The 19,235-nt window shown below is 38.4% G+C and overlaps 1 protein-coding gene across 2 annotated transcripts in view; it reads left to right on the top strand.

The window, feature by feature from the left end:
• CERS6 (ceramide synthase 6) overlaps positions 1 to 19,235 on the top strand; it is a 353,731-nt gene that overhangs the window by 281,799 nt on the left and 52,697 nt on the right. For both annotated transcript variants that reach the window (XM_010858928.1, XM_010858927.1), the window contains exons 7-8: positions 6,337 to 6,465; positions 9,770 to 9,876. In XM_010858928.1, coding sequence (XP_010857230.1) covers positions 6,337 to 6,465; positions 9,770 to 9,876 — 236 coding nt within the window. The remainder of the gene's footprint in view (positions 1 to 6,336; positions 6,466 to 9,769; positions 9,877 to 19,235) is intronic.

The raw sequence follows: 19,235 nt of genomic DNA, 5'->3' as shown, positions 1-19,235 counted from the left end.
GTCCATTGAGTCGGTGATGCCATCCAGCCATCTTATCCTCTGTTGTCCCCTTCTCCTCCTCCTGCCCCCAATCCCTCCCAGCATCAGAGTCTCTTCCAATGAGTCCACTCTTCGCATGAGGTGGCCAAAGTACTGGAGTTTCAGCTTTAGCATCATTCCCTCCAAAGAAATCCCAGGGCTGATCTCCTTCAGAATGGATCTCCTTGCAGTCCAAGGGACTCTCAAGAGTCTTCTCCAACACCACAGTTCAAAAGCATCAATTCTTCGGCGCTCAGCTTTCTTCACAGTCCAACTCTCACATCCATACACGACCACAGGAAAAACCATAGCCTTGACTAGACAAACCTTTGTTGGCAAAGTAATGTCTCTGCTTTTGAATATGCTATCTAGGTTGGTCATAACTTTCCTTCCAAGGAGTAAGGGTCTTTTAATTTCATGGCTGCAGTCATCATCTGCAGTGATTTAACTCAAGGCCAGCTAGAAATATAATAACCAAGTAAATTGTGAGAGGTTGCAGATACCCCAAAGGTTGACCTTTACATTTACATACATTATGTGAACTTCATGGGCTGGTAACAGAAAGGTATAATTGCCTAATATGGGCAAATCAGAATTAACAGATTTTTATAAATCACTCTGAATGTTCTTTTATTTCAATCATTGTCTTTACAACCTAGACAGTCAGTATTCTGTTTCTTTGCTTTTTAAGAGAAATATAGATAGATATATGGAGAAGGCAATGGCACCCACTCCAGTACTCTTGCCTGGAAAATCCCATGGACAGAGGAGCCTGGTGGGCTGCAGTCCATGGGGTCACGAAGAGTTGGACACGACTGAGCGACTTCACTTTCACTTTTCACTTTCATGCATTGGAGAAGGAAATGGCAGCCCACTCCAGTGTTCTTGCCTGGAGAATCCCAGGGATGGTGTGCCTGGTGGGCTGCCTTCTATGGGGTTGCACAGAGTCGAACACGACTGAAGCGACTTAGCAACAGCAGCAGCAGCAGATAGGTATGTTAATATATCAATTTATATATATATATCAATTTATATATATATATTCATGCATAGGACTTCAGCTATCCATAACCAAAGTTTGAGTATCTATTATATCTTCATATTCACTCAATGGGAAAAGTGTTTAACTATGATTGTTCTTGGCACGTGTAAGTTTTGTCCGAAGTACACACACTCCATGTGTGTTCATTCTGGAGTGAAGGTGGAGCCTGGGTGGCTACTCTTCCCTATATGATGCCAACTTACAGGCTTGAAGTCCACTTTCTGCACAACTGTATTGCTCCCCAACATTCTGAGCTTTATTCCCAGGTTCCACGATCCCAAGAGAAGAGATGGGGAAACTATTGTTGATCTCTAGAAAAAAAGATGCTACTCTGTTAACAACCCTATTAATTTCTTTGTACCTGAAAACTCAAATTGGAAAACCATTTTAAAAAAAAGTAGAAATGAGAGATTTCTATTATTGCTATAGTGGCCATAAAATGAAATCAGCTTCAAATTATGTTTCTTTGATTCTGTTTCTTAGAGAGTTTGAAAATCTGCTGAATGAGTAACATGGTATTACCTGATTCCTACCCCTGGGTCAGGGAGATCCCCTGGCAAAGGAGTTGGCAACCCTCTCCAGTATTCTTGCCTGGAAAATCCCGTGGAAAGAGAAGCTTGGCAGTCTATAATCCATGGGGTTGCAAAGATTGGACATGACTGATCAACTAAACAACAACAATTCATGAGTTAGAGTATGTTTATTAATGGTATTTGTTTAATTTGGGAAAGCTGTGTCGGTCATTTGCATCCCAGAGAGAAGAGTCTTTTCTTTGTCTTGCACTTTAGTGGTATTTCATATTTTTCACCACCCATGCACATCTGAATTAACCATCACTTAATATCTTGATCTTAACTTTTTTTTGAGAAGCTTCACCAATGCTTTTCTTTATTTGTTGCAAAGATTATTCCCAAAAGAAACTGCATAAAATTGTTAATACTTTAGCCAGCAAACGGGAATTTAGAAAACAAGCTTCTTGTTTGTAGTGGAAGTTTTTTAAATAAGAAATGAGTTAATTTTGCTTTCATAAGAATATGTACATCGATGTGAATTTATGTGTTTTCTGAAAACAGTATGATTTCGAAGCCTTGTTCGTTCAGCCTGACCACTGCAAATGGAGTTCCATCATATAGAACATCAGACTTCGGTCCCTGTGGCCCTTTGGTGCTAATATTTTGTTGTGCAGAGAATTCCCCTGGAGAACTGAGTTAAGGATGCCCATTCTCGTTCTACTAATAACAGTTGGGGATGGATCCCAAGTAACTAGAAGTTTATCTGCACCTATAAGTTTCTGAAGTGGAAGCTACACAAAATAGGCTGAGACTCTGTTCTGGGTTCTCTAAATGCCATTCAGAAATGTAATATGAAAAAAACCCAATGTTTTCTTCCCAGCTTCTGGCTTTTCCTTCAGTTTCTTTGTTTTAGTCTTATTCTAATTGTACTTGAGTCAAGACCATATCTATATTTTTTCCTAACTCTGATAATTACCACAGGAGAAGCCACTAGAATGAGGGCGGGGGTTGAGGTAAATATCATGCAGGGAATGTAGAAGGAGCCCTTGACAATGGCTATGAATATGCCCAGAAACAACATGACAGAACAGTAGGAGGTTGGGGACCACTGATGCAGGTAGCCGGGCCAGTCTGTTTAAAATAAGGGCTTTGGGCTCTGTCTTCAGTATGAAGGCCAACAAGAAATCACAGTCTCTCTACTTAATTGATGCTACCAAAAATGGAAGAAACATTCTCAACCTAATGCTGTTTCCTGCAGCTTGCCTACGTCTAGATATATTAACACACCAGTTACTTTCAGCAGTAATAAACAAGAGGATGGGAGTTTCCCACAATGTGTTGATAAAGTCTAAATTGACAGTTTGTTTAAAAACTGTTATTTGTACCAGATTCACTACCTATTCAGAAAAATGTCACAGTGAGGGGATGAGAGTAACACACAAAATAATGCTTGCATGGCTTTTATTAAAGGTATTTCATTGTGTATAATGCTTTCTGAAGCACAAATGTAAAAGACAAAATCCATTATTCATGCTTTTTATATTCATACAGATATGACAGTATAATGAAAATTGGTCTTCTGCTGTGAGCATAGCTCTGAGCCCCTCAGTAATAAATGTTTTCTAGGACCAGGTTATTTATATGCAAAAATCATCTTCACAGAGCAAACTTTGTCTGAAAAACAAGTCTCTTATTTTTAGGGCAACCTTGCTATATTGCCAAGGGCATTGTTTTATTTATTGACATTTATATCAGATACATATTAGGAAACTTAATTATAAAATGGCCCTAATCCTCCATAAGGTTTTAATCAATTTATATTCATTTTAAAATTAAATCGAGAAAACCTCTTCTCTTTCAGTGAATCAAGAGCAATCATTCAGGGCTAAACAATGGGAAATGTGGAAAGTATTGTTCTGGTTAGGTACTCAACTAGCTAGATTTTAAAATCTATGTATTCTGCATGGGTGAATATAAACTCACTGAACTGTTGAATTAACACTCTATGTTTTTATTTAATTATATTTATGAGACAATATAAAATAGCAGTTGATAGGTTAGCTCCACTTTAATTGATCCATTGTTTTGAAGTAGCTATTGTCTGGTAGATTACTCTAGATGATAAAACCGAATACATTTCTGATAACAGCCTGGAGTGAAGAGATTTCATCTTCCCCTGGGAAACATTATCAGAGCAATTTTTATTATATGCTTAAGGCACTTTTGGTATTGTTCAACTAATGCTTTAGGAAAACCCTAGATGACTACAAAAGCATCAGAGAAATCAAGGGAAATAGGTAAAACTGGTAAGTTGAGTCAGTATATGGTCACTGATTAAACTCAGAGCGTGGTCTTCATTTCTCTCGCCATGAGCTGAGAACTAATTAGAGATGCGAATGTGGATCTAGAGGAAGGAGCATGGTCACAGGTCCACAGGCAGCAGCAGTTTGCACACTGCATTCTGTAGTTCTGCTGTGGGCTTTAGAATGAACTGATGCAAGACATGATTCTGCCAACAGTGGTATCTACCATCATGCCACACAGCTCATTTTGAGACTAGGTTAACTGAAAATAAGAAAGATAGTTCTATTTCATTCTTTAATGTATCTGACCTTATTTAGGAAACTAATACATTTTTATTCCAGTAAATATGAGTTATTTACTAGAATAAATTAAAAAACCAATACGTATGCTCAGTCACTCAGTCATGTCTGACTCTTTGCAACCCTTTGGACTGTCACCCACCAGGACCCTTTCTCCATGGGACTTTTTTAGGCAAGAATGCTAGAGTGGATTGCTATTTCATCCTCCAGGGGATCTTCCTGACCCAGGGATTGTACCCACATTTCCTGTCTCCTGCATTGAAGGCAGATTCTTTACCCTATTGGCTATTGGGGAAGCCCAATAATAAGTCAATATGGTTATCCATAAATACAGAAAAGTAACCTCTGGACACCAAAGTGTATACAGAACCATTTAAACATTGTGTTTTTTTAAATATACCCATTTGGCTCTACTTCATCATTGTCATTTAAAGCTTGAATTTATAAAACATAAAAAGATATTCTTAAAGAGTTCTGTATCACAGGAATTTAAACAGTAGAAGAATCCATAGCTTTATAGATTTAAGTTATATAAATTAAAATGATTGGAATTTTTCAATGTGGGAACTATACAAGGAAATATATGGCAAAAGGACCTTATAGATGCAGTGTTTTATTACTTATAGATTATCATTAATTACTTTCAGGATATAAGCAAAAAACATTGTTTAAATGTTTTAGAACCATTTAAGTCATCAAAGTTGAACTTTCAGACCCCAAACTGTGTGACATCAATAGCTACTTAATGAAGAGTGTATGTATCTGTGCATACACTCACTTTCTTTTTTTCTCTCTCTCTCAGTTTCATAATATGCTTCTAATTTTGTCTCATTTTTCTCTGAATGGTCCGTGGTTTCAAATAGGTCATCATTAGAGCTGGTCTTGGCGCTGAAGTCCCATAGACTTCGAGTTTACTCTGGGAGAAATACAGACTAAATAAAAGTGTCAGTAAAAGCATTTCCAAACAATATAAATTCCATGTTACAATAAATGTGTCCAGGTGGTCAGGAGATAAATCAGTAGTGGAGAAAGATAATCTTTTCACATGAGCCAGGAAGCAGCCGCCCTGAAGTTGATCAAAATAAGGATGGCCAAATTCCCATTAGGTTTGCCAGTTATATTTTTTTTCTAATGACTACAGACAGATAATGGTTAAAATTCAGAGCTTGTTTGAGTAGAAATGCCATCAGAAATGCCAACATATTACGATTCTTATTTTAACATTCGGTTGGGCCTATTCCAGAAGAAGGATGCCAAACCCTAGCCACTAGTAGTCAGAGAAATGGTCCAGTTGGACCTGCACTGCTGCCTAGAAGAGTTTCCTAATGTATGAATCCAAATAATACCTTTCTGAGCTTGAAACCTGTCAACTGAAAAAAAAATGTACAATTTACAAGTTGAAAATTATTGTCAGTAAGTTGACAAAACTGAGGACTTAAGCTGCAGACATAGCATCTCAGATCACTCTGAGAGATTACTCCAAAGAGACAAAGGGGGACCCAAGATATATAGGAGTTTCTACAACAAAGACCAGGTAGTCAGAATAGCAAAAGATTATTATTAAAGAAACAGATATCTCAAGTTAAGGGACTTAGTGCTTTTCTGTGTATAGGAAGATGACTATCCCATGCATATCACTCATTCCTTTGACAACACCTCAGCAATCTGGGGCCAGGATCTTCTGCTTTCTCTCCTGAGTCTCCTCAAGATGCACTGTCAGGGTGCACGGCAGTGTCTGACTGCTGGTGGGCATCTTCTTTCCATCCTGAGTTTCCTCAGTGCTCACTCTGGAGGACACTGTAATTTGATGGCTGCAACATCCTTTGTCTACTGATAAGGCAGGTAATAGTTTTTTCATTCACAAATTCTATATGGCAATTTTTCCCATAGCTTTAAATTCCTTGGCTTAGTACAAAACAGCCTTTATGATCTGGCCTTAGTCCCGGTGTTGATCACATTGTCCAGAGTCACTGGTCTCCTGCGTGTCTCTCCCAGGATATGGTGAACTCTCAGAGAGCAGGAACTATATATTACTTATTTTAGCTTCCCCAGCGCTGGGCCCATTGGGTTCCTCAGAAGTATTAGATGAATGGATAAATAGATGGGAAAACTGTGATGCTGCTAAACCCTAACGAACATGCCTGTGTCTTCTGCTTCCCAGGACTTTGCCGTTATGTTCCTGCACCACCTTGTAGCTATTCTCTTGATTACCTTTTCATATGTCAACAACATGGCCCGAGTAGGGACCCTGATCCTCTGTCTCCACGATTCAGCCGATGCTCTTCTAGAGGTAAAAATTTTCTTTGCATATATAAGAGTACAAAATCTGAAATTTAAGGAATCCCTCAGATCCTCAGTTCTTCTAGGGTATGCTAGATGGTGTTGGGAGAAGGTAGTATATGACTTCTTTGAATCTGCAGAGTGTTTCTCTGTAGGTCTAATTGGTGAGAGTGAGACTTTAATATACAAATTTGTGTGCAAAAACTATTCACCAAGTTAGCATTCTTTATTAACAGAATAATGAAAGCCTTTACCCTTCCACACTTAAGAAATTAATGTTTTACAATGGGAAAATTACTGTTTGAATAGGCTTTGTTTTTAGTGTTACAAGTTTCACACTGATTTATCTGGAAGGTATGTATAACTCACTATAGTTAGTAGTTGTCCATCCTGATGAAATTAGCAGTCATAGATTTTATTGCCTATATACATGTGTCAGTTCAGTTCAGTCGCTCAGTCGTGTCCGACTCTTTGCGACCCCATGAATCGCAGCACGCCAGGCCTCCCTGTCCATCACCAACTCCCGTAGTCCATCCAAACTCATGTCCATCAAGTCACTGATGCCATCCAGCCATCTCATCCTCTGTCGTCCCCTTCTCCTCCTGCCCCCAATCCCTCCCAGCATCAGGGTCTTTTCCAATGAGTCAACTTTTCGCATGAGGTGGCCAAAGTACTGGAGTGTCAGCTTTAGCATCATTGCTTCCAAAGAACACCCAGGACTGATCTCCTTTAGAATGGACTGGCTGGATCTCCTTGCAGTCCCTGGGACTCTCAAGAGTCTTCTCCAACACCACAGTTTCAAAGCATCAATTCTCAGCGCTCAGCCTTCTTCACAGTCCAACTCTCACATCCGTACATGACCACTGGAAAAACCATAGCCTTGACTAGACGGACCTTTGTTGGCAAAGTAATGTCTCTGCTTTTGAATAAGCTATCTAGGTTGGTCATAACTTTCCTTCCAAGGAGTAAGCGTCTTTTAATTTTATCCTAGTATTTTTACAGTGAAAGTATATATGAATTGCATATTTTATGTGAAAACTGTGTTTTCTATGCATATACATATTAAGAATACCCGAAGAGATATTGGTTGCACTTTAGTTAACTATCTAAACCATTACCACAAAGAATTATTAAAATAGCAAAAAATAATGAAAAATAAAAATTCTTCTAAACATATTTCAAAAGATAAAATCCCAAGTAAAATTTTGATGTGGTATTTACTCTTAATATTGGCCCCCATGAAGAGACATGCTCAGTAAGGTTATAGAATTACAGTTTTTCACTTTAATGCTAAGAAATTTACCTAACTGGTCAAAAATAAACTTGCCAAAGTACAAACTCCATGTAGAAATGGGTCTTAGAATCTATATTCTGATTTTTCATTCCTTTTGCCCTACAGTTCTGCCCCTCTGAAGCTTGTGCTGTCACTGTGAATGTAAAATACAAGTGCCCTCAAATAATGATTTGTTATTGCAATATAAGCAGAAATTTCAGGTCATAAAATTGAATCTACTATAAAGGCAATTAGTCAAGGTTTGACGTATATACAGCACTTCATTAAAGACTCTGGTCCCTATAAGGTTATGAAACAAAAAAATATTCCTAACGGGCTAGATATGTCATATGGAAGGTTGGCACTATTTTAAGTGATTCAAGCTAGATTCAATTCAGCACATTTTTTAAAAGAAATAAAATTAGTGCAAAGGCAATTCCTTGAAAATCAGTTACCATGTGGTTAAATCCTCAGTGTGCTTGGAGGTAGAAAAATATACAGCAATATACCATTTTGAAATCAATCCTGTATAATCTGCCAGCTCTTATGTCTGTGGAAATGGATGGCCTAGTGCTCGGCAGAACCATAATTCAGAAAATGTGGGCTGAATCATCATCTACCACTTTTATCAAAAAAAGAAAAATAATCCAGAAGCCCAAGTCATGTGAATGACTCCTTTTTAAACAAAGGTTTAAAAGGAAATGTTCTTCATCCCTTGGATTCTATTTGACATTATAAAATAATGCTTGAGAATATCCAAATAATAAGATATGTTGACTCTCCAAAGTGGAATCTATGGCTTAGACATTTCAGAAAAATTGATGTTTAATACTTGTTATTGAATACTGGTGAATGAATCTAAAAGAAAAACTACATGGTTTACATAGCCAGAAGGAGGCAGAAGATGCTTTTTTTATTCCTTTAGTATAAGTTGTGATGTCACATACAAAGTATTCATGAAAATAAAGGTTCATAATCCTGGCTTCCACTCAGTTAATAGATACTGATATTTCCTTTTAGGAATGTATTTCTCTCATAGCTTCATATTTTACTTAAAGATCTTAAATTACAGCTTCTATGGATACTGTCAACAATCCTTTCAAGTCTGGCTCAGCTATTTTAACTTTACAAGAAGTTAGAAAATAATGTCATGAATTTGAAATACATCTTCAGTTTATAACCCTGTGTGTGGGTACTGTGAATTATATGTGAAAATGTAAAAAGAGGTAATCAAGCACAATTATGTTTTCAGTGTCACCTATTCTTACTTAGAATCATCTGTAAAAAGTAAATGGTAGAGAAAGGGATGTATTTCTTTCCTTGACTAATTTATAATATAAAAAGTGGTCACTTAAATCACTCCCATAAATTATTAGTGTACTTCTCATAGACATTCTGAACACTGGTGACTTTTCATCTAAAAAATGACCCAATAATGTAAATTTGAAAGTGATACCTAAATGGATTCACTGAAATAACATTATCTTGACACATTCTTCATTTCTAAATTTGTGAGGGTAAGCCAAGAAACTGTCCCTAGAGACCTCCTTATACCTGTTTAAGAAAAACCTATGAGTATAAAGAAGGAAAAAGTACAGGAAGGCTCAATATATTGTCTATAAAGTTTGTGACCTTAGTATTTGGAATTCATTAAAGGTTTAAAGGATTTTCTAGCACTTTCTATTTTGACCTGTTATGCCAAATTCCTGTTTTGGTGTCTTTGGCCTGCTAATATTATCTGTAATGAAAGAATTTCTTATTTTTCTGTTTTCCTGAAGTCAACCATATAATTGAATTTTTCAGGTTGCTGAATATTTTATTAAATCTGTAACAGTCAGTAGTTCTACTTATGGCTAATACCGCATTTCACTTGACTTATGGGTAATTTATAAATATGATGCATGATGCATGACATTTCAAAGTAGCCGGCAGTTTTATGCATCTGGTAAGTTATATCTTAAAGGAGACTCATACATATTGAAAGAAGCTTTTCATTTATCAGTTTAACTCAATTAATCTTTCACATTCCTTCCTTTTATAGGCTGCCAAAATGGCAAATTACGCCAAGTTTCAGAAAATTTGTGATCTCCTGTTTGTTATGTTTGCCATGGTTTTTATCACCACACGACTGGGTGTATTTCCTCTCTGGTAAGTGTGCCTATCTTTCTGATAAGGCCACCCCATCCAGAATAGGTTTTATGAAACATTTTCCTGTTGAATTTTATTCCAGATACTTAGTAAGAAGTTTAAAGAAAGCGAGGGAGAGACTCAAGAAACAGCTTGATTTCTTCTTCCAGAAGGAAGTTGTCTTCTTTGTTAATACTTTCTACAGGATCGTGAGAGAAGGATGTGGCTTGCGTAGGTTCTTAAGCCACAGGAAGCCGTCAGCCACTTTAGGCTCCAATCCTAAAATATGATGCAAAAACCTTAGCCATGAAAGTTTGCATTAAGAAAGGAAGTATGGTGTTGCAACCAGTTAGATATCTGGGATCCTCCTGTACCAGTCATTCACCAAGGATTTATTAGCCACAGCAGCAGAATCACCTCTGAACTTGTTAGAAATGCAACCTCTGGGGCCCCACCCACCCCAGACCTACTGAATCACAGACTCAGAGTGTGGGGCCTGGCAATTTGGATTTTGATATGCCTTCCTGATGACTGCTACATTCACGTTTTAGGACCACTATCCTATATAATTCTCATCGGCTGCATTTATAGCTAAAGCAAATGAAAAGTATAGCTCAAAAGTAACCCTTAAAATTCTCTGTGGCCCCTTACTGTCTGGACGTCTTTTCTTTGGTTGAGAGCTATATGACAGGTTTTGATGAAATATGACAGTCTCTTGTATAGAAAATTGGTTTACTGTCATTAATCTTTATGGAGATCATTATTTCTGAAAAAAATACTATTCCTCCATTTCACTTAAAGTCTACCACTGATGACAGATTTTTTTATTCCATTTGGGAAAATTGATTTGAATGGGAAATTAGAGCAACAGAAAGGGGAGAAGGTGGAGAAATTAAGGGCTTCAGTGATAACTTTTCAGTCCAATAGAAAAACTATAAAAATAAAATTGGGATTTTTAAGTGAGTAACATCTATCATTGAGGTTCCATAGACAAATTAATCTCACCCCATGCACACACACACGCATATACACACACACACACACCTTCTCCTTGAGACTTACAGCCCTTTCGGACACCTACTTGTTATGAAAATTGCATCCCGGCAGCAGCACCCTGTGTTGGCAGAAGGCATTTTTAAAACTCATTATAATAGTTTTATATGATTGTAGGTAGAAAACATTAAGTAATTTTGACTATAATGTATCTATACTTATTTCAGGATTGGAGCTTTTTCAAGATTATGAGCAGAACTAGGGGTAGGAATTTAAATAGAAGAAAGTTGAAGAAAATCCAGGAAAATTTTCTCAAAAGAATAATAGAAAGCTTTTCCTGCTTAGAATTTCTGAGAACCTAGTTTTTAAAAAGTAAGCATCACTATTAAGGACTTACATTTGCTTTCATTCTATCTTTTAAGGATAGAATTAAAGCTGAGATGTATCTCCTCCTTTCTAGCTAACATGAGAAAGCTCTTCCGGTTTAGACAGCAATGAGATACCAAGAAGATAAACTCAGAATATAGAAATTATGTAATGCTGCTAATGAGATAACTCATGGGTATGTCCTGTGATGATAACATAAGCCAGCTGCTTAGAAAAATCTTTATAACCAGAAATGCAAACCAAGAGCTTATAATATTGCAAATACTGTAGGTTTCCTGCTACCTCAGGCCTTTGTGCAGTCAAGTTTTTCAAAAAGCAGCTTGTGGAGAGAAATATTTTATTGCTTGGGGACAAGAAATAATTTCTGTATACCTGTTCCCATTGTGATTGGGCATCTAGTGAATGAAGTCCTTGTCAGATATGTCTCATAAACGATGTGCGTGCTTGGATGACCTTTGTTTTGACCTGTTTCAATTACTAGAGTGTAGTGGGCATGGAGAGTATTTAAAATAGTAAGGTGAATGACAATAATAAAGTGTTTTAAGTATTTGCCTTAATACTGTGAAACCATTCAAAAATTCCTTTCAGATTAGTGACTCCTAAAATTGGGAGGGACATTACAGGTGACTGGCTCCAGACCCCTGGCCCACCCCTCTGCCCAGGGTAGGAATTCTCTCAGTTCCTCATCAGGAGTATTGCTTTAGATGTCAAGGGGGAAATAATTTTTTATATGAAACAGAAACCTGGGTCCTTAGAATTTCTAAACTAAGGGTTCTTAATCTGATTTAGAACCCCCTGAAACTGTTTATAAAACATTTGTGTGTACATTTTTTTTCCCTAGGGAGAGGACCCATGGCTCTATTAGATTCTAAAAGAGATCTGTGACTCCCCTTCCTCAAAAAAGTGCCTTTTAGAAAATAGACAAAGTGTACCCAACCACTTCTAACTGAAAACTCTCAAGAATGTGAGGGTTTCTACTGTATCATCTGTAGGCGTTCTCTTCAAAAGCATCTCTAATCCCTTCAGTGATTCCTGTTTGCTGTTCTCCTTCATTTGTTCCTCAGAATTCCTGTAGTCACGATGTTCTGAGTGTGGACTAGCTGATACAAAATGCAAAAGCACTGACAAAAAGCTGTGCTTAGAACCGCATTTCTTCTGAGGCAGTTGGCCTCTGCATTCGCATTCCGCAGGCAATCCTGATAACAGCTGAGCTGCTGCCAGACTAGATCGCCTTCAGCTAACATTTATCTCGCTTTCATGTATTTTTATTTCTAATTCTGACTTATTTGCATACCTAATCAGACCACCTACATTTATTTCTATTAGATTTCATCATGCTGTTTTCAGATATTCAGGCCTGATTAGGATCTTCTGAACCGTATCCACTGCTACACTTACCCTGCTACTTTTATATTACCTGCAAACATGCCTTTCACGCCTCTCCCACTCACCGAAGCAAATGTTGACCCAAAGGGACTCCTGTGTACACTGCTGAAGAATTTCTTCACGTTGACCTCCATCTCTCAACCACCAGTCTGTCTTTACGATTTTCTGTTCGTTGCTGTCTTATAACCGCTTTGTCATTAGGCCTGCTATTTCTCCATATTTTTAAAAGGTGTCGTAAAAGACTTTGTCCAAGGTCTTGTGAACATCAAGTTCATGCTCTGCACACATGGTGTTGGGCAGAAAAAGATTCGTGGCCCAACTGGCTGGCTTGGTTTTTGGTGGCCTTTGGTGGCTCCTTCCTGGCTCTTCAGTTCTAAGTGCTCACCAGTCTATAATTTCTGGTTCCTGCCCTTTCCATATAAATGTGGACTTTTACCTTCTAATATACTACCACTTTTTGTGTATTTAATGAATATTTACTGGGCCCTCCTGTGTCACTAGTACTGGGCTGGGTGCTGAGAATTCGGTAAGACAAGGGCCTCTCTTGGGGCACTTGAATCCCTACACGTCCCTTCAATATTCTGGTTGATAATTGTGTGGGATGTAGAGATTATCAGTTATTTTCTGAACATTTATTGGGTATAAGGAATGTAAGTGGATTGTTGATATTAACCAGTTTGGTTGCATGCTCTAAGGAGCTCTGTCAGCCGAGTAAAGCATGATTCTAGATAGAGTATCAGTTCAGTTCAGTCGCTCAGTTGTGTCTGACTCTTTTTGACCCCATGAACCACAGCCCACCAGGCCTCCCTGTCCATCACCAACTCCCGGAGTTTACCCAAACTCACGTCCATTGAGTCTGTAATACCATCCAACCATCTCATCCTGTGTCGTCCGCTTCTTCTCCCGCTTTCAATCTTTCCCAGCATCAGGGTCTTTTCAAATATGTGTGTGAAATAGTCACTGGTCAAGGGAAAGTGCTGGAGCTAGATTGGTCTTCACTTCTAACAAGCGTTTCATAGACTTATTTCTCCCTCAGATATTTGTGCTTTAGCTGGAAGGAGAAACAGAATGATTTTTATGCCCTCACTGCTTTTAGTTTTGAACCCATTTACTTTGGAATCATCAGTAATACCCTGCAGGTTCCTCTCGACTATAATTGTGTTCCCACGTGAGCCATCAGAATTTTTGTGATTTGTGGGTTTGATGATACTTGGCTCATTCTGTGTTGTATCTTTGGTCCATGCCTCACAAAGATGGCATACACCATAATTAGCCAGTCCAGAACCGTGCAATGCGCAGACTTCCCTTTTGGCCATAATGCGGCCTTCTAAAACAGCACGGTCCAACAGAATTAGTGATATAATTCAGGCTTCATAGTAATTTAAAATTTTCTAGTAGTTACATTAAAAAAGTAAAAGAAACAGGTGATATCCACTAAATAACATGTTTTATTTAACTCAGCATATCCAAATTATATGATTTTAACATGTAATCAGTATTAAAAAGTCCTGATATTCTTGCATTATTTTATTGCATGCTAATTCTTTGAAATTGGTTATGTGGTTCACATTACTACATCTACTCAAAAGTCTATGTGTTTTAGCAACTGGACAGTCCTTCATTTGCTCCTTTTTGAAAGTAAGCTGTTCCATTGTTATAAGCTCTTACTGTATTCATTGATCTGCATCTGTCTTTCCTCAACTCCATTTGTGTGTGGTCTCTGATGTTCTTAACAATTTTCAGTGTTTTATGAAGCTTTGGTTTTAATCTGCATGGAGTACATTGTGCTCAGTCTCACAGCATCTGTCACAATGCGTTGCTCACAGTGGCTACTCAGTAAATATGTGTTGAGTAACTTAGATACATTTTAATTCTTTTTTTATTAGAGTATGATTGCTTTACAATGTTGTGTCAGTTTCTGCTGTACAATGAAGTGAATCAGCTCTGCTGCTGCTGCTGCTGCTGCTAAGTCGCTTCAGTCGTGTCTGACTCTGTACAACCCCATAGATGGCAGCCCACCAGGCTCCCGAGTCCCTGGGATTCTCCAGGCAAGAACACTGGAGTGGGTTGCCATTTCCTCCTCCAATGCATGAAAGTGAAAAGTGAAAGTGAAGTCGCTCAGTCGTGTCCGACTCTTAGCGACCCCATGGACCACAGCCCACCAGAATCAGCTCTATGTATACATATATCCTTGGACCTCCCTCTGACCTCCTCCTTCACTGAGCTGAACTCCCTGTGCTATGCAGCAGCTTCCCACTAAGCTATCTGTTTTACACATGAAGGGTATATGTGTCAATGCTGCTCTCTCAGTTCATCCCACCCTCTCCTTCCTCTACTGTGTCCACAATTCTGCTCTCTACATCTGTGACTCTATTCCTGTCCTGCAAAAAGGTTCATCTGTACCATTTTTTTAGGCTCCACATATATGTGTTAATATACAATACTTATTTTTCTCTTTCTGACTTACTGCACTCTGTGTGATAGACTCTAGGTCCATCCACATCTCTACAAACAACCCAGTTTCATTCCTTTTTATGGCTGAGTAATATGGTCTCGCATCTGTTGTCTTTGTTGAGCACCTTAATTTGTTGTGAAGTAGGCAGGTGCAGTTTCTCTCTTATTATACAGAGAAACTCATTGAGTCAGTGATTTACCCAGTCTCTCTGGACTCTGGTCTCCTGACATCAGTTTAATTCAGCAAGTTCTAATTGTCCTTCCTATAATACAGTGTACTATGTTATTTAAGGATTAGGCCATAAAGCTGTTGATGAGATACATTTTTGGTAGTTGTTGCATTTAAAAAAAGAATCATTTCTAAATGATTGTCCCTTTTATTCTGCTCCAGCCAAGACACTACACTGTAAGCATTATCATCTTCTGGCCATACATTAGAAATCTGGTATCGGAAAAGGCAAAACCACAAAGATCCTGAAAGGGAAGGTGCATGGTGCAGTCAGTAGAGAGACTGCTGGCTTTGAGTCACGCTTCTCCTCCTCACTGCTTGTGGGAAGCCCAGGTGAATAGCTTCTGTACATCTGTGGCCTCTTCAGAGAAAAATAGTAGTCATTGTTCTGCCTACCTTACCAGGAAATATTAAGGATCAAATGAAATATTATTTGTAGCAGTGTTCTATAATTATAAAGTACTTTATAACTATTAAACCTTTTAAAAAAGTTGTTATATTACTGTTAGACATGGAAATTCCCATTGCGGCCAAGTGGTCAGAAATTTTTATACATTTGATAACCTTCAACTAGTCTAGACTAAGGAAACATAACCATAGATACTTTTGAAATAAAATTCTTGAATGCTATCTCCAATTATGAGATGCAAAATACCTTGTTTTATCCCTTCTCAGTTCTCAGTGAGCGTGTAGTAATGGGCATGAGCTGGGTTGCCTTGGTCTCTCAAATCTGAAGTGACTGTACCTATCCTGAGCCAGCAGAAGTAAATATTGCTCTGCACAGAATCTCCCAAAATACAAATATAGGTTAGGCTAGTTCTTTTCTGCAAGGGACAGATTCACAAGTGATTGTCCAGCCAAGAATGGGCATACACAATGACCAGAGCCTCTTCATATGGCCTAATGTTGACTTTCCATATCCTTATCCATTTCCTACCAAATGCCAAGCCCTTGACTCCAGGAAAATTAGAGTCAAATATGTACCTCTGGTGGTCTCTGGTTGTCTCTGCTGTTCCAGCAGAAGCATGTGGCTTCTCAGAATGTTACTTTCTGTGGCTTTCTATATGTAAAGTAGGGAAATCATTTGCTGATTTGCACTCTCTGAAAGTCTCTGCAATTAAAAAGAAAAAAAGTTACAAGGAGCCTAGATCATTCTTTTACTGTTTTCCATAATAAGATTTTAAATTCATCTAGATGCATATGAGAATATCATCTTCTCTGATTTATTTTTCATAACACATTTTAACAAAGTAATGTGGCTTATATGCTTTTCTGAATATCTGGAGAGATTCATTTTGGGGTTCACAAATTTAGACAAGCTGAGTTTTGGGGTTTTTTTCTAGAATCTCTTGACAGGTTTTCTCTGAAATTTTCCTTGATGCTGGTCTATGTTAACTATATTGGAAAGATAAAGGATGAAACCTAAAGTCTTTTGGCTACTAGGTATTTTGGTATGTTTTTAATAATATTTACATATACTAATATCAGTTGCTACCTTCATAAAGGGGGGTAGACTTGGATAGAAGTAATATGTATTGAGATGTTTTGCTCTTTTCACGTAAACATAATAATTTTAATATAATTTTAACATTGAAGGGCTAGACCAGAATCAACAAACTGTGGCCTTTAAGACAAATTGCCTACTTTTATAAAGTTTTATTGAAACATGGTCTTGTATGTCTGTTACATATTGTCCTTGACTGCTTTCTGCTACACTGGTTTAAGTGGTTGGGAAAGAGCATATGACCTGCTAATCGTAAAAATCCTTTACAGAACAAGTTTGCCAACTCTTGGGCAAGACCATTAAGAATTAGTCTGATGAGTAAAAATAAAGGAGTGTGGGAAGTGGTATATTAAATATATTCAGCCTCTGGTGTTTTTTAGATGTCTTAGGCAAAAGACTTCCAAAAAATGACTAAGGCGACTTAGGTCTTAAAAACGACTAAGACTTCTAAAAAACTAAAAGGCGACTAAGAAGTCTTAGTCTAGGTAGTCTTTGGACTACCTTAGGCAAAAAGCGTGCAGATATTCTTAATATTATGCGTGAGTATAGGAGATGCACAATATGCTCTCAATTCAGTAACCTTTTCTCCTTTTGTGATTTGAGTCAACAAAAAAATGTGGTATCCTAGTAACACTTTCTACACAGAATTAATGTCTTAAGTGACCCCTCCCTGCTTCCCAATCATTGCTCTGAACCTTGTACTGGGAGAAGGAGGAAAAGACCAAATAAAATGTGTTTATATACCATCTATGGAAAAAATTAAGCATGGCCATTTTATCTGCTTTTTAAAATATCTGAGTATGGTAAAGTCTAATGCCAGGGCCAGGGATTTGAAAATGTAATCAAGAGTCTCACATATTTGAGAGTGATGTTTTGTAACAAACAAAGAACACACATCAGCTGTGATCCATTTGCTTGTGTTACCATGAAGGGCAATCTTACACCCAACTAATGATCTGCTTCAGCTCCCCTCACCTTCCTGTCTCTGGTCTCTGAGTCTCTGCCAATAGGCCACTGTGTTCATGCTGAGCCCCTTGTCACCATCCTGAGTTCAGCTTTGGACCAGTTTGTGACTGTCCCTGGCCTACCTCCCAGTCTAGACCAGAGCCCAAAGCGTCTGAGAAACCCTCAGTGGAGGCCAGCCTGATTGTGTCCTTTCATTCAGAACTTCATCCTTGCCTCTGACTGTCACTTCTGGGAGAGCAGTTCAGCCAAAGACAGAACCACAGTCTCACCCACATCTCTAGAGTCATCCCTATTCCTTGGGTGTTTGGATCTTACCATGTATTATTAAACTTTCCATGTCTTTAGGGCAAGGGAGCAAGAACTTCTCAAATTCTTTCTAGACAAAGAGCCACTTATTCTTTACAGATCTGTTCAGTGCACTCACTGTGAGCCAGCTGTATGTCAGGCAGAGTAAGAGTGTTGTGAGGGTATAGGTATTGATTAGATCATGAGCCCAGGAACACTCAATGCTGCAAAACTGTCAATAAATATTTGTTAAATAAAAAAATTTTAGAATTTCCCGTGTAGTTTGGCACAGTCGTGACTGAGACTCTGTAGCCCATAGTGCATCTTTCTTTATGATACAGAGTCAGCCAATCCAGGAAGATGAGGGTGGCAATGACTCAGTAGCTTTTAAAAGCAGGGGAGCATTCCAACCATCAAATGATTTTGCTCAGACAGATTTATAAAAGCAGTATCATGCAATTGTTTAATAACTGCTGCCATTGTCCACAGCAGATAATAAGACAGAAATGCTTAATTAGGAATGCTAAATGTCAACAAGTTGGAAATACAAGAGTTAAAGATATATAAGAAAAGTCATAGAACATGTAGATATACTGAAACTGCAGGCTGACTTGAAGTCTGGTGGGGAAAGTGGTGAGTGGGGACATGGTGACATCGCTCCTCATATTGAAGCACGAAGAGAGGATGTTGTCCAGAGGTTCCAGGGCAGCATAGGAAAAGGGCAGCCATCCAAGAGAAAGACAGACAGGAAAAACAAATAGAGCACGTTTCCTCCATCCGTGGGACTGCCGAGGACCAGCCCCGGCTGATCCAGGGTATTCGAAGGGGAGACGGCGTCGGCGACTATTTATATGCTAATTAGAGATATAGAGAACAATAGAATGAGGATAGCTCAGTAGGAAAATTCAGTGGAGAAAAGAAGCTGAGTAGCTTGGTTTACGCGGGAGACCAATAAAACTTCAAGACAAGAAGTTTGCACCACTTACGTAGGCCGCAGGCGCCCTCTCGAATAACGGAAGGTGTCTCACCCTAGACACCTTCTCGAGTGGGTCTCAGAAGCCCAGGCATGATTAGTAAGCGTGGTGGGTTCCGCGCTCCAGATGGAGACTCAGCTGGAAGTTAAAAGAAAGAATGACATGGGGAGACCAAGCGCTGGTGAACAAGGCCCATAGCTTT

This window comes from Bison bison, unplaced genomic scaffold (assembly GCF_000754665.1).
Source record: "Bison bison bison isolate TAMUID 2011002044 unplaced genomic scaffold, Bison_UMD1.0 scf7180017864452, whole genome shotgun sequence".
In the NCBI taxonomy this organism is placed as follows: domain Eukaryota; kingdom Metazoa; phylum Chordata; class Mammalia; order Artiodactyla; family Bovidae; genus Bison; species Bison bison.
Note: the sequence above shows the minus strand (reverse complement) of the source record. Positions and strands in the feature narration are given on the sequence as shown.